The 23548-nt window shown below is 33.5% G+C and overlaps 2 protein-coding genes across 3 annotated transcripts; both read left to right on the forward strand.

Moving 5' to 3' along the window:
• The first annotated feature begins 5643 nt into the window (after nt 1-5643).
• Nucleotides 5644-14037, forward strand: LOC123221127 (topless-related protein 3-like). Of its 2 annotated transcripts, none has more exons than XM_044643838.1 (24): nt 5644-5946; nt 6620-6799; nt 6896-7009; nt 7405-7563; nt 7823-7997; nt 8100-8226; nt 8352-8467; nt 8558-8690; nt 8801-8904; nt 9475-9544; nt 9617-9690; nt 9770-9865; nt 9944-10036; nt 10460-10587; nt 10741-10975; nt 11064-11228; nt 11316-11402; nt 11649-11801; nt 11888-11998; nt 12124-12303; nt 12381-12605; nt 13007-13189; nt 13263-13438; nt 13576-14037. In XM_044643838.1, exons 1-24 carry the CDS (start codon nt 5867-5869, stop codon nt 13787-13789), a joined length of 3378 nt encoding a protein of 1125 aa, XP_044499773.1. In that variant the 5' UTR covers nt 5644-5866; the 3' UTR covers nt 13790-14037. The 2 variants fall into 2 exon arrangements, with proteins under 2 accessions (XP_044499773.1, XP_044499774.1); XM_044643839.1 differs by having other exon boundaries at nt 8358-8467.
• Nucleotides 14038-16267: 2230 nt separating this feature from the next.
• On the forward strand, nt 16268-22492 carry LOC123221586 (eukaryotic translation initiation factor 3 subunit A-like). The gene is made up of 14 exons (XM_044644411.1): nt 16268-16398; nt 16907-17024; nt 17189-17670; nt 17789-18004; nt 18147-18515; nt 18649-18678; nt 19056-19283; nt 19376-19537; nt 19989-20210; nt 20329-20538; nt 20623-20829; nt 21063-21143; nt 21297-21498; nt 21585-22492. Exons 2-14 carry the CDS (start codon nt 16979-16981, stop codon nt 22106-22108), a joined length of 2979 nt encoding a protein of 992 aa, XP_044500346.1. The 5' UTR covers nt 16268-16398; nt 16907-16978; the 3' UTR covers nt 22109-22492.
• Nucleotides 22493-23548: the final 1056 nt, after the last annotated feature.

The raw sequence follows: 23548 nt of genomic DNA on the forward strand, positions 1-23548 counted from the left end.
CAAAGGTGATATTATTATTCTAAAATAAAGACTTTGATGAAACTTGAGACTTTTGGCCCATATATATATATTCTCTTGATTTTACAAACTTCAAGTTGGAAATTGTAAAATTCGGGACTTCGAGCCCATACATATGATTTTCTCACGATTTTACAAACTTCAGGTTGTAAATTGGATATAAATAAAATTAAAGATTCAAATAAATAAATATGTGAATAAATAAATATTCAAATAAATGGAATACAATAAAAATAAATATTTAAATAATATCAGGACTTCTGGTCAAGATTCTTGGTTTTGTAAGCTTCAGGGTACAAATAATATTTATGACTTCAGGTCACAAATTTATAATTTCGTAAACTTCAGATTACGAATGATATTCAGGATTTTAGATCAAGATTTATGATATTTAGGACTGCAGGTCCAGATTCATAATTTTGTAAACTTCATGTTACAAATAGGATTCAGAACTTCAGGTTCAGATTTATGATATTCCAGACTTCAGGTCTAGATTCAAGAGTTTCAGAACTTCAGGTCCAGATTTACAATTTTGTAAACTTCGGATTGTAAATATTGTATAATTATAAAAAAAAATTAAGCAGAAATATAACAGAAATTAAAAGTCAACTGGGATATCACAACTAGGATATCCGTATTTATAATATTTAAGTAGCATATCGGCATAATATAAAGATATAATATATCTGAGCTGATCGTACTGATAACGTGTTATAAATATAATGAAATAAATGGGAAAATGATTGAATTGCCAAAAGAAAGTTATGATTTTATTAAGGCAAAGCCACAGCAGAAGTAAGAAAGAATCAAGAAAAAGCAAGAAGAAAAAGCAAGAAATGTGTGTATATTACATGAAGAGAGGGGGGATATTTATAGGAGAATTGCCGCCCCTCCAGCCAGTAAAAATAGTTTCTTCCAAGCTAAGTTTCTAAAGCAATTAATGCATTCTCATTGCCTTTTGGCCAAAGTCAACAATATGGGGTGGAAAAATCCACCATATGCAACATAAAACACATTTTCATAAATTTAAATTCAATATTTTCATGATATCCCGTGATTCGCTCTTTGTGCTCTAAGTTACGTTGCAGCCCTAAACTTTAAGACTATTACATTTGGTCCCTAATATATTAACGTATACACTTATGTCTCATAATGAATAAAACATTCATCTTGATATGATTAAATCCATAGTCACTCTTCAATAGAGCTCTAAATAACAGTGTTCATGTGTCATTCGCTTTATATGTAATGAAACTATAATCTTTAATTATGGCTATCAATCTCTTATTATGTTTGACATATAAATTCTTTATTATGTTGGTAATAAATAAATTCATGATTAATATACAAATAATCATCTATTTATTCATAAATTATGAGCAGTCGTTTGCAAAACATTATGGGTATCCAACTAATAAAGAATCAATAGAAGAGTGATGTTAACTTTTAAATGATATGGGTATCGTACATTCGAATCTTTTCATCAACTAATATCTCGTCAAGACAATTGCACAAAAGTAACAACGTGCACACCATGCATTACTTTAGATCAAAAAGTTTTTTAATCAACACGCGCTCTACCAAGAGCGTTGGTAGCATTCAACAAGTGACATGTAGACATTGCATTTGTTCATTCATTGGATGTCCTAGATGACAAAAATTTTAAACTATTATATAATTATTGCAAATCATAACTTAATTATTAAATTTTTAGAAAAATGATAATTCGAAAATCAAACACATCAATCAATCAATTATGGTTCCGAAGCTAATTACGGTTTGGACAATTTATTATTAGAAGGACAAGTTGTAAATTAGATTTTTTTTATTTATTTTTAAAAGCAAAAAGTAATAGTTTCTATTATGCACGAGCTCATGAGGGAATTTTATAACTTGAACTATTAGATTGTCTATTTAGACAAAGACGATGCCTTTGTTTTTTTAGTTTTGGATTGATATTGATTGAAAAAAGAGATAAAAAAAAAGAAGTTATCAGAGAAAGAGAAAGTCTCGAAAAAAAGAGATAATAGGTGATGACACCAGAGATGGTGATGTTAGAGGCGATGACATTAGAGATGGTATCAAAGATAAAAGAGTAAATCCTATAAAGTAAAATATTATTTTTTAAAACTTGAGTTAAAGAAAAATTATTACTTTTTAGAGTTTAGAAAAATAAAATAAGATAAAATTTTAAAACTAATATATTTAATTAATTTTAACAATTTATAAATAAATAAAAGAGTTTTCATAATTGAAAGATAAGAATTTGCAAAAATAACAACCTTTAAATGGAAATAAGTCTTTCAACTTTTATGGTGAGATGCTTTCTTTTATAGGCAAAATCCAATTTCAACAGATATATCAATTGAATATATAAATCTTTCATTAAAATATCAAATAAAAAAAATGTAATCATATAATAATAAATATTATTTTGGGTTAAACATCTCTATTTTAAATTAAACATTATTATACTATTTTTATTTAAACTTATAACTAATTAAATAAACAAATAAATAAAATACCAATGTAAAATAAATTGAAAAATTAGGTTTAATTTTTGAGATTGAATCTTAGTAATGATCCAAGCATTATTGAAATTGAGGTTATTCCTATATAAAATATATTTATAGAGAGATTTTATACTACACAAACACATTTAATATTAATGGTAAAAATATTTAAGGATAAAACAAAAATAATTATGATATGATTTGACGATTTTAAATATCCATATATATATATATATTTATGTATAAAAAATAAATATACGTAATATTGTTTTTAAACTAATACCCTCTTGTTTGTTGCCCTATTTTATCATTTAAATTATTTATTAAGAGTGTTTAGGTGTGGCAAACAAAAGTGTAGGACGTCTAGGGTCATATTGTTTTCTTCTAAGGCTAAAAGGCCATTTCCCACTTAAGGTTTGATGCAAACTTAACGTTTCACTTACTATCTATCGAAAACTAAAATAGTCATTTATCTATTAAATTTTATTATTACTATCAGAAATAAATTGTTATTTATCAAAATATTTAAAAAATAAAAGTTTATCACATTCCCTAATAAATTTAAAAATCTAACAAATTTCTTTTTATCCAAAGTTTGAAAAATCAGTATTTCACCCTAAAGTTTTTTTAGCCAACACTGCGGCAGTCAATGATGGAGATAGAGACAGAGACAGTGACATTCTCCCTCCCTCTTGGCTTCTCTCTCAATCTTGCTCAATTCCGGGCATCACCAACCAACCAAAACCACTGATGAAGATGTGATTCCAAATGACGACAAAATGTTAATTTTTCTAGACGGTAACAAAAGCCCTTAGGGTTTTCCCAAACAACAACAAAACCCCCTACGGTTTTTCCAAGCAGAGTCATTTTCATCTGAAATAAAAATGTTTCATCTTCATTTGAAAGATGAAAAAATATTTTCGTTGATTGGTAATGACTGAGAATGAAGCGGAATTGAGAGAAGCCTGAAGAGAGGAAGAACACTATCATCCCCATCTTCGACTATTGACAGTGATGACTAGAAAAATCTAAAGTAAAATGTTGATTTTTCAAACTTTAGGTGAAAAGAAATTTATTATATTTTTAAATTTAAGAGCAAAATATAATAAATTTTTAGCTTTTTAAATATTTTGATAAATAATAATTATACTTCTTATAATAATAATAAAATTTAATAATCAAGTAAATATTTGAGTTTTTTATAATTAGTGGGTAAAAGATTAGATTTGCATCAAAGTTTAGGTAGAAAATAAACATTTGGCCTTCTTTTAATCGTAATTATTAGAAGACAAAATTAAGGAAGATGACGTGGTCCACTTACTTTTTTGCACTTGATTAGTAGATTCGTTCACGATGTGCACTACAATCTGTCAATCTGCTGCTTCTCAGACTTACATTACTGTAGTGGTCCCCCACCCCACCACAACCACATCCAAAACAATTTTATTTTATTTTTTATTTTTAAATTTTTATCGGACTTTTTTAATTACTTTAAGATTAGTTTTCTCTATCTGAGATTTTGCAGGGTTATTTTATATAAATGGTTTTCAAACTTATTAAATTACAAGAATTTATAAAAAAAAATAATTTTTGAAAATTGTTCAACATCTGAAAGTTAATAATAATCTTTTGGATGGCCAACAAAATTAACCCAAAGTTTAATATCATTAGGGTTGGATTCGAGACAAATCGAGTTCGAACTTCACTTAGCTTATATATAACAAAGCTCAAACTCGGGTCATAAAAGCTACACTTAAACTCGGTTTGAATTCGATTCGGTTTATTTTTTGTTATTAAAACGATGTTATTTTAATACATATTGATCAAAACGATATCGTTTTGTATCAAAATTTTTAATTAGAAAATTTGAAGAGTAGCTCGAGCTCGTATATGACTGATTTATTTCGGACTTGTTCAAACCAAACTCGAGTTTGAGCTCAAATATATTTGGTTCGAATCTAACTCTAAATATCATCCAATATATTTTAAAATAGTATAAGATCTTTAAAATCTCTTTAGAATGTTTCACTTTAATTATTTTTCAAAAAATAATATAGATAAAAAAAATTTAAATTATGCACATAAATCACTTATTATTGATTTAGGTTTAAATATATTGTCGAAGATTTTGAATTAAAAGTAAAAAATACATAATCACATATGATACATATAAATATGTATTTATTTATATATTTAAAATAAATACGTATAATATTACATATAAAAATTATTATGGGAATAATCTACTTCCGATTACATGATGACTTTTTATTTAGATATTTATCTTACATACATTGATTGTCGAAGCTAAGGGGTCAAGAAAATTTGTTTATAGAGTAATTTATAAATATTCATAAGTTAACATGTCGTCAAAAAATATTTTAATTCATAATTTTTTATACAAAAAATCTCATTTTTATTAACTATATATATTTTTTATTAATAAACCCTATTTTTGTTCCTTTTGATAACTAGAAATCCATTTGAATGAGATTATTATTTTTTAAACCAAATAAATTATATTGAATAAAATAAATTAAATATTTAATAATTAATTTCATAATTATTAGATAAAATAGATTATAAATTAAATTTTAATATGTAAAAAAAAAAAAAAAGGCGTGAACCCGGGTGTGCTTCTCCATCTAAACTATGCGAGTAAATTAAAAATATGCCTCCTAAAAGAGAACACAACCCTCACCAGAAAGAGACGAAATAATAGTGGGCAGTGAGGCCCACTCGCTGTGTCATCAATCAAAATATACACCCCCGCGCGTGGGCTTCAATTTCACGCGATATGAACAAACACAGTTTAGCGAGAATCAAAACTGAATCTCAGAAAAGAGTAAAAGAAGGAAAGCGACCCTGGAGGACCCACTGGACTTGTGTGACGAATATTCACTAGATTTAAATTCCTGGTTTTGAATCCGCTTCATTCACTTCGACTTTTCCTATCATCTCACGCAACAATGAGCAGGTCATCCAAAGTGATAAGTCGTTTGCTTTTCGAATGATAAGTTATTGTACTTATCTCTCGCCCTTGGGTCAGTAGAAAAAGATTGAAGTCTGTACAAACGCATCGAAGATAGCGAGACTCATATCATAAGTAAGTTGAAGTCTCTCTCTTTCTCTCTCTTCTTTATCTTCTATGCAGCCTTTGAAACCCTAGAAGAACTCGAAACTGGTGATATAAATAGGGCTTATTTCGCGAAGTTTTTAGAAGTCTGAAGGCTCTTAAATTCAGCGCTCTGGTCGAGATTTGAAGGAATTTTATTTTTTGAATTGAATTGAATTTGTTTGTTTCTGTGCTGGTGTGTTACCTTTTGAAATCAGAGATGAGCTCGTTGAGCCGAGAATTGGTGTTTCTTATACTTCAGTTTCTCGAAGAAGAGAAATTCAAGGAGTCTGTTCACAAGTAAGTTCTGCTTCATTTATCTGTTTCTTCGTGTCTTCATTTTTACTTGCCTATGTTGTTTTGGAGAAGGAAAAAATTTTTTTTTTTGAACTGGTGGTGGGGTTTATATTAGACTTAGGTGGGTTGGGGCAGTTTTTGCTGGAACTACGTGATATTGTTGGTTTTAAGTCTAGATATTTGATATTGGTTGGAGGGTAAGTTGGTTTGGTTAAGATAGTTGGAGTTTTGGCTTCGTTAGAGTGGTTAAAGTGATGAAATGTGTCTCTGATTGATGATTTTGTTTTGTTAATAAAAAGTGGATTATGTTGGTGTTTTTGTTATGGAAAGTTATAAGCCAAAGGCAAAAGTTTAGTCTTACTAATTACATTGAAGTTAGTTCAAATTTTGGTCTTTTTATGATTTTCTATGTCTAACATGTCCCCATAACGCCGATTAAGAGAATCCTCTGATAAAGCGCAATTCTTGTGTTTATATATGATTTATGCCAGACATTAGAGGGACCTCCTTAATCAAAACAAAATTTTGGCCAAATTTGTTTAGTGTTGGGTTTGGTTGAGTGGAGAGTGTTCATTTCTAAGCAAAAGATTAAAAATTAGTTATCTTGTTTTAGTTGATTATTAATTGATTGGAATGCCATATATAATAAAGAATGTTACCTTCAATGTTTGTGTAGGCTTGAGAAAGAATCGGGGTTTTATTTCAACATGAAGTACTTCGAAGAGAAAGTTCAAGCTGGAGAATGGGATGAAGTTGAGAAATACTTGTCAGGATTTACCAAAGTTGATGATAATCGCTATTCAATGAAGATATTCTTTGAAATTAGGAAGCAAAAGTATCTTGAAGCACTTGATAGGTATATGTAATTTGCATTTATCAGTGAACTTTTTTTTTTTAGTTTTGTCTTTATTTTTTAGGGTTTAATTTTTGTTTCCTTAAATTCATATTACAGGCAAGACAAAGCAAAGGCGGTTGAAATATTAGTGACTGATTTGAAAGTGTTCTCAACATTTAATGAGGAACTGTACAAAGAAATTACACAGCTTTTAACTCTCAGCAATTTCAGGTAATTTTTTTAATTTCCTCATAAATAAAAATTGATAATTTGAAATTTTTTCTGATCATTTTGCTTGAGTAAATGCAATATTCATTATTCAAAGTTTTGAGAAAATAGAAATCTTCACTAAATTAGAATTCAAGTCAAAAAGCTTGGCTGAGTGTAAGAGTGCTTACTTTCATTGAAGACCAACCTCCCTTTTAACACAAAATTTTTTATTTCTTTATTTATACTACTGTTTCTTGTATATTTATGTTATGGTTTCATGTGCTTTAAGTGTTGCTGGTTTTACTGGTGTCACTTGAGTATCAATTTACATTTCATATTTAGTGTATCAATGTATGTGTCATATTTAGCGTATCAATGTACATTTCATATTTTATCCTTCTCCAAATTAAATTCAGGGAAAATGAGCAGCTGTCAAAGTATGGTGACACCAAAACAGCTCGTAGCATAATGTTGATAGAGCTCAAAAAACTGATTGAAGCAAACCCACTTTTCCGTGATAAGCTTACTTTTCCTTCACTGAAGTCATCAAGATTGCGAACTCTGATTAATCAGAGGTAAAGTGATACAGTGCATGATAAATGCAATATATGTCCTTTTCTATCTTTTATCTGATTTTGCCGTAAATATTCCAATTTTCTTTTGTCAGTCATTCATCATGCTTAACATGAAGTCTGTTTATGAACTATTGCTTTATATTTTTGTATTTGTTTCCTGTAAATTGGAGACGTGTTTCTGTCTTTTTGTCATATGTTTCTATGAAAAACTCGGAACCAAATTCCTGGTGTTTAATATGTGAGTTTTCCCTTGATACAGTTTGAACTGGCAGCACCAACTATGCAAGAACCCAAGGCCAAACCCTGACATCAAGACTCTGTTTACCGACCATACATGTATGCCTCCAGGTGGTCCTCTTGCACCTACACCTGTCAATCTTCCTGTTGCAGCAGTTGCAAAGCCAACTTCATATACGTCACTCGGAGCACACAATGTATGATAGTACTCCACATCCGTGTTATTTAAGTAAATATTAACCATATTTGGAAGATCAAATCTTAACATTGTTGACTAATGCATATTGTCTTGGATATAGCCATTTCCACCCACTGCAGCCCCAGCTAATGCCAGTGCTCTAGCTGGTTGGATGACCAATCCTACTTCTTCCTCTATTCAAGCTTCTGTTGTTACAGCATCATCTATTCCTCTTGCACAAAATCAAGGTTGGAATTTTAATTGAGTTGGAGTTAGGACTTTAAAAGACAGTCAATGTGTATATATATTTTTTAATATATAGAGTGTTTGCCTAAAATTTTGGTTGACTTACATGCTCTGCCACTTCATCTAGTTTCAGTCTTAAAACATTCAAGAACACCTCCAACAAATCCAGTAATGGTTGATTATCAGGGTCCTGAACATGATCAATTGTTGAAACGACTACGGCCTACTCCATCCATTGAGGAGGTAGCTTATAATTATTTTGTTTCATAGAGGCAATTTTATTAAATTTCTTGTTTCTTTGGTCAATGTTTTCTTCTCTGCTTCAATTTTTAGGTTACATATTCAACATCTCGACAACAGACTTGGTCAGTGGATGACCTGCCAAGGACAGTGGCTGTGACCTTGCATCAAGGATCAACCGTGATTAGCATGGATTTTCATCCTACTCAGCAAACACTGCTTCTTGGTATGGAAGTTATTATTTCTATAAAAATCACTTTCAGACTGATTTTGTGGGTAAGTTATTACACCAAAATATTTTTTCTCATTCATTGGCTTATATTGTCTTTTGAGCAGTGGGTTCTAGTAATGGTGAGATTACACTCTGGGAACTTGCAATGCGGGATAGGCTGGTTTCAAAACCATTCAAGATCTGGGATATGGCATCATTGCCATTTCAGGTTTTTACATAACTCATCTGTGATAGATTTATGTATTCAAAGTGCTACAATATGCAGTTGTTGTGGTAACTCCATTGGAATTCAATATTCAGCATTTGGTTATATTAGACCCCCAGGTAATTTAGGAATATTGCAATTAAATTAGGATTTTAGTAATATAGGAATATTAGGATTTAATGAGGAACTTTTTAAATTATTAAACACCATTAGGAATATTATATTAGAATTAGGAATATTATGTAGAGTACAATTTAGATTCTATTAATTATCGCCAATGAGGGTTAGATGCCCATTGATATAGTGTTGAGAAGATTTAGGGAGAGCTTTTGAGAATTAATTACAACATAGCATTGTATTCCAAAAGGTGGAGCACCATCAATGTCTCTTGGTGGAGTGTGGGAGATTTTGTCCTTTGAATTGTAATCATTATCTCTTCATTCAATAAAAATTCATTACATCCATTAATAAAATTTATAATTCCAATGATACAATCTGGGGTTTGCAACAGGTTAGTTGAGAATTTGTAGCTACTAATTATGTTGGAGTCTTACACTTGACAATTTCTTACAGGCCTCTATTGTCAAAGATGTACCAGTCTCTGTCAGCCGTGTAGCATGGAGTCCAGATGGAAAATTTGCGGGTATGTGCCTTTTGATGTGAATTACCCTTTCTTAGATGCCTACCTTGTATATTAATGGTTTGCTTGCTGCAGGTGCTGCATTTACCAAACATTTAATTCAGTTGTATACGTACGCCGGATCAAATGAACTACGCCAGCATTTACAGGTAAGTTGATAGTTCGATATTGGTTCAGCGGGATGGAAATTTTTAGTGTAACTTGATTTAGATCCTTGTGTAATCACAGATTGATGCACATGTTGGTGGTGTGAATGACTTGGCTTTTGCTCATCCAAACAAACAACTTTGTGTGGTTACATGTGGAGATGATAAGATAATCAAGGTTTGCAATATAAATTATTGTCAAGGAAGTTTTGGTTAGACAAGCTGTATGAATATCTAATGAAAGAAGTCTTAACAGGTGTGGGATCTATCGGGACGTAAACTATTCAACTTTGAAGGTCATGAGGCACCTGTATATTCCCTCTGTCCTCATCATAAGGAGAACATTCAGGTATGCCAAGCAATGGAAAAGGTTATTGGTTTTTTCTTCATGTGCTTTGTGACATTTATCTTACATAACATAAAATCATAAATATATCTGTTTAATTGAAGAAAAAGTCATTCACTTAGGTTGTTACTAGTATCTCATCCTCTAAGGGAGACACATCAATCATAAGCATTTTTGGTTTTGAATATATGATTGTCACTGTCATTGGTCAACTTCTCTCTTTCTCTTGTGTTAGATTTATGTGTATCTGTTATGGCCTTTTTAATGTCAATTAAAATAGTGAAGCTGGTGTCTGTTGAGTACATGGATGTACAGATGTGTATGCCTGGTTACTGCTATTAAGAATGGGGATCATTTACTGAGTCTGTTTCAAATTTTGTTGAAGACATGCTTCATTGGCTTAAGCTTTCAATTTTGAATCTGCAGTTCATATTTTCGACAGCCATTGATGGGAAAATAAAGGCCTGGCTGTATGACAATATGGGCTCCAGAGTTGATTATGATGCTCCTGGTCACTGGTGTACAACTATGCTTTACAGTGCTGATGGAAGTAGGTAAGATAAGTAGAATGAACATTATCATAGTAATTTGGGAGTTGTGGAACCGATTTTTCTTTATTTTCACCAAATCTAATTGTCTGTATTCATAATTTTGGAGTAGTGCCTTGTTAAAATTAATGATGTTCATGCCTTATTTTTATTTTTCAGATTGTTTTCTTGTGGCACTAGTAAAGAAGGAGACTCTTTCCTGGTTGAATGGAATGAAAGTGAAGGAACAATAAAGAGGACATATGTTGGGTTTAGAAAGAAATCTGCTGGTATAGTACAGTTTGATACTACACAAAATCACTTTTTGGCTGTTGGTGAAGATAGCCAGATTAAGTTTTGGGATATGGACAATAACAATGTTCTCACTAGCACGGACGCAGAGGGTGGACTTGCTGTGAGTTAACTTGCTGATATTTTGGCACCTCTTTGAACCAGTTCAAATTTTAATTTTAGCATTTACATCATAACATTAATTTTGTCAGATTCTTCCCCGATTGAGGTTCAGTAAGGATGGAAATCTTCTAGCTGTTACTACTGCAGACAATGGCTTCAAGATACTTACTAATGCTGTAGGTCATAGATCTTTAAGAGCAGTTGAAAACCCACCTTTTGAAGCACTGAGAGGGCCTATTGAATCTGCTGTTAAGGTTATAACAAATTTTTTAGCTTGTTTGGTTGTTTAATAATCACATCTTGGCATCTGTTGTGTTCTGACTACTGTGTCTGTTGGCCAGGTTTCTGCCAATTCTGCTGTTTCAAGTCTTAGTCCTGTCAATTGTAAAGTTGAAAGGAGCTCTCCTGTCAGACCTTCTCCAATCATTGTATGTTAGCCATATACTCCTTTATGATCTGGTTTTCTTACTCCTTTCAGAAAATTATTTGTCTGTTGCGTTCTGATTATGCCAGGAAAATGTAACTTTGTACAAAGCCTACCTATTGAATAATCTTTCCTTGTGCTCTGTTGTGTTTTCTTGCCTCAAGTTTATTTTCTGCCTATTTTAACTTCTGCAACTTGATCGAATCCTTAAAGTTTTTTTTTTTTTTTTAATGTTGGGTTTCTCTTTTAGAATGGAGTTGATCCTGCAAGTAGAAGCATGGAAAAGCCAAGAACTGTGGACGATGTAATTGATAAAGCCAAACCTTGGCAGTTGACTGAAATTGTGGATAGTGGCCAATGCCGGTTAGTTACACTGCCAGAGAGCACAGATTCATCCTGCAAGGTGTGTTACTTTCTTCTGGCGGTTTTTTTTATTTAAAGAAATTTTTTTGTCATTTAATGCTTAAAATGGTTTATAATTGTATCCAGGTTGTTAGGCTTCTATATACAAATTCTGGTGTTGGCATTTTGGCACTTGGCTCAAATGGTGTCCAGAAGCTATGGAAGTGGCCCCGCAATGAACAGAATCCAAGTGGAAAGGTAATGTATAGTCTTTCTTCTGGTGACCTGCTTTAAAGAATATTGTTAGAAAACTTAAATCTAGTGTCTGTCTAATTGAATTTTTTGTGGTGAAAAGATTTCTGAAGTCAGTTTGTGTTTTAAAGGCCACTGCCAGTGTTGTCCCACAGCATTGGCTACCAAGCAGTGGTCTTCCTATGATTAATGATGTCTCAGGTGGCAACCTTGAAGAAGTAGTCCCATGCATAGCACTCTCTAAGAATGACTCATATGTAATGTCAGCTACTGGTGGAAAGGTTTCATTGTTCAACATGATGACATTCAAGGTATGCTTGCACTTGTGTGTTCTGTAAGTATAGTTAGTGTTGGCAGATAAGCTCTTAATGACTTGTTTGCTTTGCAGGTAATGACCACTTTCATGCCACCTCCCCCTGCTCCAACCTTCCTAGCATTCCATCCCCAGGATAATAACATCATAGCCATTGGGATGGAGGATTCAACGATCCACATATACAATGTTCGTGTGGATGAGGTGAAATCGAAATTGAGGGGCCACCAGAAGCGTATAACTGGTCTAGCTTTTTCGACCAGTCTTAATATTTTGGTTTCGTCGGGTGCTGATGCTGAAGTAAGTGGAATTAGATTCTTTCTGTCTTTTTAATTAATAAAGTTAGGAAAGGAATGAAAACAAAAATGCAACTTATCATCTGCACGAAAGATTGCCTAGCACGTTTTCTGTTGATTCACTTCATGTGCCTGTATTATAATGATGCCTTCCATATGATGTTTTATTGTTCATTTCTCCTTTGTATATTATTGATGATCCAACACTCGGTGTATGTCAGGAAGGATGTATTTCAAATGTTTTTATAAACTATGGATTGTATGGATGTTTATTGTGCGGTGAATTCTTTCACCATTTACATCTTGGTTGAAAGTGATGCTTAATCAGCAAATGTTTGTTTCCTGTACAACTGTAAATATTTTGGTTTTTGTAATAAAGACTGATACACAGACTATTTTCTGCAGCTGTGTGTGTGGAGCATTGATACATGGGAGAAGAGGAAATCAATTGCAATCCAAATTCCAGCTGGAAAGGCACCTAATGGTGACACCCGAGTACACTTTCATATTGATCAGATTCGCATGCTTGTAGTTCATGAGACTCAGCTAGCAATATATGATGCCTCCAAGATGGAACGAATCCGGCAGGTATGTAGCTGACTTAAATACCAACTTATATATTGCTATTGACAAAATGATTCAATGTATTTATTCATTGCAGTGGGTACCACAAGACGTGTTATCTGCACCCATATCTTGTGCAACATATTCATGTTATAGCCAATTAGTTTATGCTACCTTTTGCGATGGTAGCATTGGTGTGTTTGATGCTGATACCCTCAGACTAAGATGCCATATTGGCCCCACAGCATATATGTCCCCCGCAGTCTTAAACGGGTAAGTTAGGCATCATCACATAATCTTACCATATATATCAACTACATAAAACTTTTGACAACTACTTAATCCTCTTTTTTTTGGGGGTTTATGAACTGACAAGATTGTAATTTTGCTATGGGTTCATCACCTTACAGAAGCCAAGCTGTGTACCCGCTTGTCATAGCTGCACATCCAGTCGAACCCAACCAATTCGCTGTTGGGTTGATAGACGGATCAGTCAAAGTGTTGGAGCCCTCAGAATCAGAGGGGAAGTGGGGAGTGTCTCCACCTCTTGATAACGGGATACTCAGTAGGACAACATCATCATCAACCACAAGCAACCACACACCAGATCAAATACAAAGATAAGATGAAGATGAAAATGAAAATGAAAATGCCTTGTATTTACATGTGTCTGTACTTGTAGATTATTAGGTTTTAATAGTGTCCCAAATGAATGAAAGGTAAGGGTTAGTGCATTAATTTATTAGATATGCACATTCTTGTATAATTAGTTGATGTAGTCTACTTCCTATCTGTTTCTTATTTCTGAGAATTCACCGTGAATTATTTTTCTGCTGTTTCAATAAATGTAGTTCGTATGAGTCCCGCAGGAAGAAGGAATCACAGGCATATTTTATAGTGTATCGAGTTTGCTCTATCATTGGACTGTGAATAACTGGAATCACAGGCAAACTCATACATATAGTGAATTGTAATAGCCTGAGAGGTTGAATAACATGAACAAAGTGTCAAATATTTGTCTTAACGTAGTCTGATAAACATAGAGATGATACTGAAAGAATGATTTTTTACTCTTAACGCTTGCACTACTTATTTTGATAAATGATTTACAGGCATTGAATTCTATGTCATTAGAGTTAATGTCTAGAGATGAACCTTAAAGGACAAAAGTAAATAAAATTCGGGGATGTGAGATTGAGAAAGGGAAAGACGAGATTGATTGATTGATTGTGGGATTAGATTGTTTATCACACATTTTTTTCTATTTTATTTTGTAGGTGAAATATGATTTGACAGTTGCATAGCGATAGAGCAATATGAAAGGTTGTTTCATTGATTTTAAATATTCGATGACTGTTTGTATGTCGGGCATATTTTTACATACACTTCTAATATGATTTGTTTTATTTTGTTTTATATGACACTTTCGGGATGATTCCCACACATTATATTTATAATATAGTTATTTTGGTAATTTTGAATATTGATTATATTGTATCAAATCATGCATTAATAGAAAGAAAAAGTAAACTTTCTCTTTAGCGGATAGTATTTTTAGAGAGAGGTGTTACAATGAATGGAACATTGTTGGAAGTATTCTTAATACAAGCCGTGAGAAAATACATTAAAAGAATTTAGGTGCAATTTTTACAACTTTTTATTAAATAAGAAACATGTCTTTGCATTTAATATCTCGTAAGAACAATACATTTTTGGCCAAACGACTATTTCTCACCCAAGGTATGTGCTTTTATAAAGTTTCTCCCCATTAACTTTGAAAATACCATTTACTTACCTGTGGTCTGTTAAAAGTAACGATTTCAAGGATAAAATCGTCATTTTATCTGTATTATTAAAAAAAAATTTATATTTATTTTTCCCCCTAAATCCTAAAAACTAACAATTTTCTCCAACCTAAGTTTTAAAAAAACTGCATTTTCCCCCCTAGGGTTTTCAATTTTCTGAGTTAGTTTTCCGACACTATTTCTTTCTCTTCGACGACCTCCAGGCCACTCCTCTTCCTCTCTGGCACGACCTCCTTCCGAAGGTTGTCTTGGAAACTGTCGTCGACGAAGATGACTGGTCTTCGTCAATGACAAAGACTCTTCATCGACGAGGAATCTTCGTCTCGATGAAAACGACTCGACGACTGTGCCTAGTATAATCGCCAAAAGGAGGAATCGTTGGAGAGGAAGAGGAGTCCCCTGGAGGTCGTCGGAGAGAAAGAAACAGTGCCGAAAAACTAACTCTGAAAAATTGAAAATCTTAAGGGGGAAAACGCTGTTTTTTAAAACTTGGGTTGGAAAAAATTGTTCGTTTTAAAAATTTTAGAGGGGAAAATGAGATAAATTTTTCATGGGTTAGAGTTCCGTTAAATTTAACAGCCTATGGGTGGGTAAATGGTATTTTCAAAGTTAATGGGGAGAAACTTGGCAAAAGCGCATACTTTGGGTGGGAAATAGTCGTTTGGCCTACATTTTTTCATTTAATGCAACACAATTAGCTTGATTGACAATGTGGTGGGTATATTTAGTTGCTTATTTTGACGATTTGAATATATTGCTTATGAACCATGAGGACAAAACTTTTTTTCCTTTAAATGCTACACAATTAGCTTGATTGGTAATGTGGTGATTATGTTTAGTTACTTGCTTTACGGATTTGAATATCTTGCCTGTAAGTGGACATATAGTCATAGATTATTACCTCACAAGTCTTTTAACTTAAAAAGCCTACATTTACGTTAAACAAATATACTTGTTTAAGTGACAAGAATTATTATTTACACGTTTATGTTGAAGTATTAAGTTGTTGATCGCTAAGTGTACGTGAAGGATTTGCAATGCTATCGGAGGTTCAATTTGCATAACCAAAAGAAAGAAGCTAACAAGTACGAGAAAATTTCATCTCCTTTTGCATTCTCTTGAGCTTAAACTTTCAACTCAAAGAAAAGGCTGCAATATTTCTACTAATTTTTTCAAATACAAATCACCTCATATAATAATAGTATAAGGTCCACAGAGATTTTCACGGACCAATTGGGCCTCGACTGAGCCCACAATTGTTAACAAAACCTGACCCAAGAAACACAAAACTGATGAATCATTTTTGGGTTATGATATGTTATGAAAAGAAAGCTAAAACCCTAAGCTCGGCCATTTTTCAGTCTTGTAGTTGCACACGACACTCTTCGTAAGAAGAGCAGCGGCCACTCTCTGTTGCTGTCCTTTCAGGTTGGTTTCAATCTCCTGCCCTCCGGCTCCCTTTCTCTCTGTGCATCTAACGATCTTTATATTGTATATTGTATATTAAAGTGATTTGTGTTGATTCATTAAGTTATTGTCTAATTGTTTTGGATATATTTTTTTCAATATAATCAGTGGAGAATCGAAAAAAATACTACTTTTGAGATTTCGATTTTTTTAATTGATTTATCGGGCAAAGTTTGAATTTTGATGCAGAAATCAATTAATGTTGGATAAATATCAAGTGGGTCTGTACGTTTGCGGTTAGAATTGACCTATTTAACTTTTCATGTGTATTTGATTTTTCATGTGGGAAGGATCTTAATTTGATATTCTGGATTGGTTTTTTTGATTTAGAGTTTTGATATGTTGTTGTTTGGGAATTGCATTATGCAAAAACAACATATAATATGTAATGCTTGGAAGCTACATGAGATGTTATAATTTTTTTAGCTAAATGTGTTACCTCGTTTGATCCATGACATTGTTCTAACAGGGTTTCTTGGCTCAGGATTTGATTGAGATAATTCATGTTATTTTTTGAGTGGGCTGCAAATTTTGATCTGTCATGTCGAATTACGCCAAACCTGAGGCTGCATTAAATCAGGCTGAAGGTAGCGATAATTTCTAATTTCCTTTGTGTATTCTACAAGTTCTTATTACTCTCTTTATGTCTCCACCATTGATGTGGATTTTAGTGTATAGTTTGTTAGCCTTTGGCTTGTTGTTGTATTATGAACTCTGCCTTTTAACTGAATATTGTAATATTTGGATATAGCCTTGATCAATGTTGGGCAGAAGCAAGATGCATTGCAGGTTCTTCATGATCTGATTACTTCGAAGAGGCACCGAGCATGGCAAAAGATACTTGAAAAGATTATGTTCAAATATGTAGAGCTTTGTGTTGATATGAGGAGAGGTAAGTTTGCCAAGGACGGTCTGATTCAATACCGTATAGTTTGTCAACAAGTGAATGTCACTTCCTTGGAGGAGGTTATCAAGCACTTTATGCATCTCTCTACTGAGAAGGCTGAGCAGGCTCGCAGTCAGGCACTAGCCTTAGAAGAGGCGCTTGATGTGGATGACCTTGAAGCAGATAAAAGGCCAGAAGACCTAATGCTTAGTTATGTCAGTGGAGAGAAGGGAAAGGATAGGTCTGATCGTGAACTTGTTACTCCTTGGTTCAAATTCTTATGGGAGACTTACAGAACAGTGCTTGAAATATTAAGGAACAACTCAAAGCTTGAGGCACTCTATGCGGTATTTTTTTGCTTAAATAGAATTTCTTGGATGCACTGGTTGGTTCTTCTTATTGGAATCTAACGATATGCTTTTGGGTAATTATGGTTTTATAATTTGCTTCCAATACCTTGTCTAGATGACTGCACATCGAGCCTTCCAGTTCTGCAAGCAATATAAGCGGACAACTGAATTTCGTAGACTTTGTGAAATCATCAGGAACCATTTGCTGAACCTTAACAAATACAGAGACCAAAGGGACCGACCTGATCTTTCAGCTCCAGAGAGTTTGCAGCTCTATCTTGACACCAGATTTGAGCAGCTAAAGATTGCTACTGACCTCCAGCTCTGGCAGGTTTGAATTATTGTCTGAAATAATTATATTATATTTATATCCTTGAGGAGCATACATGCTAACACCATCTCGGCAATTGTGTTTTGTGATAGACATTTTTTTGCCTTTCTTTCATTTTTATCTTCTTCACTGTTTCTTGCAGGAAGCTTTTTATTCCATTGAAGATATTTATGGATTGATGTGCATGGTTAAGAAAACACCCAAGCCGTCTTTGCTGGTTGTTTATTATGCCAAGTTAACAGAGATTTTCTGGATTTCTTCAAGCCATCTTTATAATGCTTATGCCTGGTTTAAGCTTTTTACACTTCAAAAAACCTACAATAAGAACCTGAGCCTAAAGGATTTGCAATTGATAGCGTCCTCTGTCATTTTGGCTGCACTTTTAGTGCTCCCTTATGATCACACCCATGGTGCATCTCATTTGGAACTTGAGAATGCAAAGGAGCAGAACTCGAGGATGGCCAATCTGATAGGATTTGAGCTTGACCCAAAACCTGATAATAGAGAAGTGGTAATTTGATATTTTCAGTTGGACTGTCTGCATTCTTTATTGTTTTAAGTTTTGTTTCTTCTAATGATTTGGACTGTCTGCATTCTTTATTGTTTTAAGTTTTGTTTCTTCTAATGATTTGCACTGCTTCCAGCTTTCAAGGGCAGCCCTTCTCTCAGACTTGGTAAGTTCAGTTTGTCAGATTTTTTTATGGCCTTTGAATTCTAGGGTTGTTTCCCTACTTAACTAGTGATATTCTGATTTTGATAGTTGAGACAAACTTATTATATGAGGTCATCTTAATTTTACATATTATGTTGGTTTGGTTTTAGTTTATTTAATATGTGATTTTCTGGATAGCTGTTTTTATAATTTTTTTAAAATTATGGATGAAGCCTCTGACCTTCGTGTTTTAGAAGAACAATAGTACAAACACAAATATAGGCCCTGAATCTGTACAAGAAAATGGACTTATGTGCATATATTTGTGTGCGTATAAATTCTACAATGATTATATTGGTTGCCATATCTGTTCTCTTATTTAGTTTTCCTTTTCTTTAGGTTGCCAAGGGTGTGTTGAGTTGTGCAACTCAGGAAGTAAAAGATCTTTATAACCTTTTGGAGCATGAGTTTTTCCCCCTCAATCTTGCCTCAAAGGCACAGCCACTTTTGGCAAAAATTTCAAAGTTAGGTGGTAAGCTTGCTTCAGCTTCTTCTGTACCGGAGGTGCATCTGTCCCGGTTTGTTCCAGCCCTTGAAAAGCTTGTTATCCTGAGGTTGCTTCAGCAGGTAAACTCATGTTTATTTTTCTTCTTTATGTCTAACCTTCCCTTAGATCATTGACACTTTGTGCTTCTCAATCTTCCCCTATGGTTTTCCAGGTATCTCAAGTTTATCAGATGATGAGAATTGAAAGTTTGTCCCAGATGATTCCCTTCTGCGACTGCAAAGTTGTGGAGAAGATTTCTGTTGAAGCTGTAAAACATAATTTCATGGCTATGAAAGTTGACCATATGAGGGGTGTTGTTTTGTTTGGCAATTTGGTTAGTTCTGTGCTCTGTGTTCATGCTTTTATGGGTGTTCTGTAAAATGATAATGCAGTATTATTTGACAGTCTTCTTGCTGTAGAATTATGTCAATATACTTGGTGTAACAGTTAGCGAAAAATGAACTGATTTTCTTGATTTGGGAATTGATTAGTTTCAGATTTCTTCTTGTTAACTTGTTTTAGGGGTGTGTCTTGCTCATGCCATCAAACTTTATACTTGCATTTTGAATGTTTATCATTGAATGACTAATTTGTATTCAAGAAACTATTAACGGTGAGTTGAGACAGAGACTTGTGAAGCTGAATAGAGTTTGCAGTAAACTATTTAAGTTCAACTGCATTTGTCCCCTTTGATTGTCCTAGATGTGTGAACTTTTTGCTTGTCTACTATTATTACTGCAGTTTATGCTATGATTTAAATTTGTTCATTGGTATGGCTTTTTCAGGGTCTTGAATCTGATGGTCTGAGGGATCACTTGGCTGTTCTTGCTGAGTCTTTGAATAAAGTGAGGGCCATGATGTATCCTCCTGCAAATAAAGCTTCAAAACTAGGTGAATTGTTGCCTGGTTTAGGGGAGACTGTTGATAAGGAGCATAAGAGACTTCTTGCTAGGAAATCAATCATTGAGAAAAGGAAGGAAGAACATGAACGTCAGCTTATTGAAATGGTATTACCATTAAAATTGCTTCACAAAATTCATGACTTATTGTTTCATCTTTAGTTAAGTCTGGGTTTAGATTAATCTTGATGATTTCCTTTTTTTTTTTCCCTCTAAAATCTTCAAGGAACGTGAGGAGGAGTCAAGGAGGCTAAAGCAACAGAAAATAACAGAAGAAGCTGAGCAGAAGAGGCTTGCTACTGAGTATGAGCAAAGGAAAAATCAAAGAATTTTAAGGGAAATAGAGGAGCGTGAACTTGAAGAAGCCCAGGCACTACTTGAGGAAGCTGAGAAGCGCAGTAAAAAGAAGGGTGGCAAAAAGCCAATTTTGGAGGGAGTAAGTTGAATTTTGACACTTTTATTTGAGGGGTGGGCAGCGTCAGGAAATTTTAACAATTCTCTGTCTTTCAATCAAATGCAGGAGAAAGTAACAAAAAAAACTTTGATGGAGCTGGCTTTGACTGAGCAACTTAGGGAGAGGCAGGAAATGGAGAAAAAGTTACAAAAACTAGCCAAAACTATGGATTATCTTGAAAGGGCAAAAAGAGAAGAGGCTGCACCCTTGATTGAAGCTGCCTTTCAGCGACGGTTGGTGGAAGGGAAGGTGGTTTATGAACGTGAAAAACAGGTATATATTAGTTTTTGTTCCAGTGTAGAACTCTAACATGTGATACACACACACACACACACACACACATATATATGAATCTTGAGAAGTCTAATTAATGCTTGTGCATTTTCATATCTGCCTTTTCTTTTGTGGTATTTTATGTTTTTTTCACTTGGCCTTACAGTTTGAGTTGTGTTTTTTCAAACCTTGCTTTCCACTGATGAAGTGTTGCTATTTTTTCTCCTTTCCAGCTAGAGACTGAACTCAGCAGGCAACGTCATGATGGAGACCTCAGAGAAAAGAATAGACTTTCTAGGATGTTGAACAATAAGGTTGGTATAAAGTGTAGTTTTTGACTTTCTTCTCACTGTATAGAGAAATAACTTGATCATTAGACCCTTATCTATTTCATCCATCTCCTACATTTATGAGATTGGGAGTGAGGCATGCTGCTGAAACAAATTTTGGTTTCTGCTCTTTCTCAGGAAAAATTCCAGGAAAGAGTATTGAACCGTCGGAAAGCAGAGTTTGACAGGCAGAGAGTGGAGAGGGAGGAGAGAATCAATCAAATTATTCAGGCACGCAAACAGGAGAGGAAGGCAATGAGGAAGAAAATATACTATGTTAGGTGTGAAGACGAAAGACTGAAAAAGAAACGTGAGGAGGAAGAAGCTCGTAAGCGGGAAGGTAAATATTTGTACAAATAATTTTATATTCGTATAGATTTTATAATTTTAATTCTGTAAGCATATGATTCCTTCTCTGGCATGCAGAGGCTGAGAAACAAAGAAAAGAAGAAGCTGAACGCAGGGCAAAATTAGACGAGATTGCTGAAAAACAGAGGCAAAGGGAGCGAGAATCGGAAGAGAAGGAAAGGCTCAGAAGAGAAGCCCTCTTGGGGAGACCAACTGATGTAGCTGCCAAGCCTTTTGAGCCTCCTGCCCATGCATCGGAGCTTGGAACTGCTGCTCCAGCTGCAGCTGCTGCTGCTGCACCATCTACCGGGAAATATGTTCCCAGATTCATGCGTGAGAGAGCTGAGGGTTCAGGACAATCGCCACCTACTCAACCTGATAGGTGGGCTGGCAGCGGCAGGCGAACTGAAGGCTTTGGTCAGGCCTCATCAGATTCTGATCGATGGGGCAGGAGACCTGATGGCCCTGCCTCAGGATCAGTATCTGATCGGTGGGGTAGCAGTGGTAGGCCAGATGATGGTGCAGCCCCACCTGGTGATAGGTGGCGTAGTGGTAGTAGCTCTAGACCCACTTGGTCATCTTCTCGGTACCCAGAACGCTGATCAAAACGCTTTTCATGGATTAATCATGATGTGCCAAAATGCTGATGATTAATTTTTGTGATAGTTCAAAGATTGGTACATCTAAGGAATAACCATGGCTATAAAATTTGAGGACATGAGACTTGCTAGACTCAATTGTTTCATTTTTCTTGGATGACAGGCCTGAGAAAATATTTATTCTAGGGCTGGAATGGGAACTCTCAAGACCTGTGTAAAGTTTTCTGCATTCTCAGACATATTACTGTTTGCTTGGTCGTGTTTTGTATATTAAGTGGATGACAAATCCAGGGCTTATTTTTCGCAGGACTCCAAAAATTGATAATGCTAAATGTCAATCTGACTGTTCTGCAGTTGTATAAAAAGTAAATAGCAGCTGTCGACCAAGTTTTTTGTTATTTTTTTTATAAATAATTAGCTAGAGAGTTTTATAAACTGTGACAAAAGTTTAAGGTAAGGATTTCTTTCTTATAAATTTCAATGCTCTCCGCCAGTAAATGGCACTTATCGCCAAATGGCCGATGCACATAAAATTTCTTGTAGATCTTGGTAATATATATATATATATATATATATATATATATATATATATATATATATATATATATATATTTGTAAGTCTTTTTTGCTTTTTATTTCTTCATCAAAAGGCATACTGAAGAGTAATATTATATTTTAAAATATATATATTTATTATTAAATATTATTTAATTTTTAATTTAATTTAAAGTTGGGTTATTAAATGGAGAAAATAATATTTCCTTGTAAAGGCGAATTTTTTAATCTCAACTTTGCATCTCAAGTTATGTCACAAATGTTAAACAATTTTTATCTCTATATTCATAAAATAAAATAAAATGAGTAATATTATTATATACCTAAAATACAGATGCAATGTTGGTACCTGATTGGTTAAATTGTCGTATAAAATTTTGGCCAAAAGACTTATTCTTCCTTTAGTCTTTTAAAATTTCAAACGTTCTAATTGACCCCTTTAAGTTTTAAAAATATGTTATAACCCCCCGTCCAATACTAATGAGTATTTAATAACTTTTTAGACTTAAAAATTTATTAGTTTAATATATTTAAAATATCAAAATAATCTTAAAAATTTCTCATTAATCCTTCTTAAATTTTATTATTTTTTAATTGATTTCTTATAATTATATTTTTATTCAATTTTAATCCCTCTATATTGTATCTTTGGCTCTGTTACCACCTATCCTCCAATCCTGTTAGCATCATTTGTTAGTTTAATTACAAATTACAAATTACAAATTTCCTTTTTTTTTTTTAAGTTTTAATTTAATGATAAAAATATCTTTGTAAATTGATATTTCTTTTACACACTTTTGATATACAATTTGGGTAAACAGATGATATGTCATTATGTCATTAAGTGTTATTTTATCTTTAATTTAAAATCATCTAATCACATTATGA

Source organism: Mangifera indica, chromosome 7, assembly GCF_011075055.1.
Source record: "Mangifera indica cultivar Alphonso chromosome 7, CATAS_Mindica_2.1, whole genome shotgun sequence".
Lineage (NCBI taxonomy): Eukaryota > Viridiplantae > Streptophyta > Magnoliopsida > Sapindales > Anacardiaceae > Mangifera > Mangifera indica.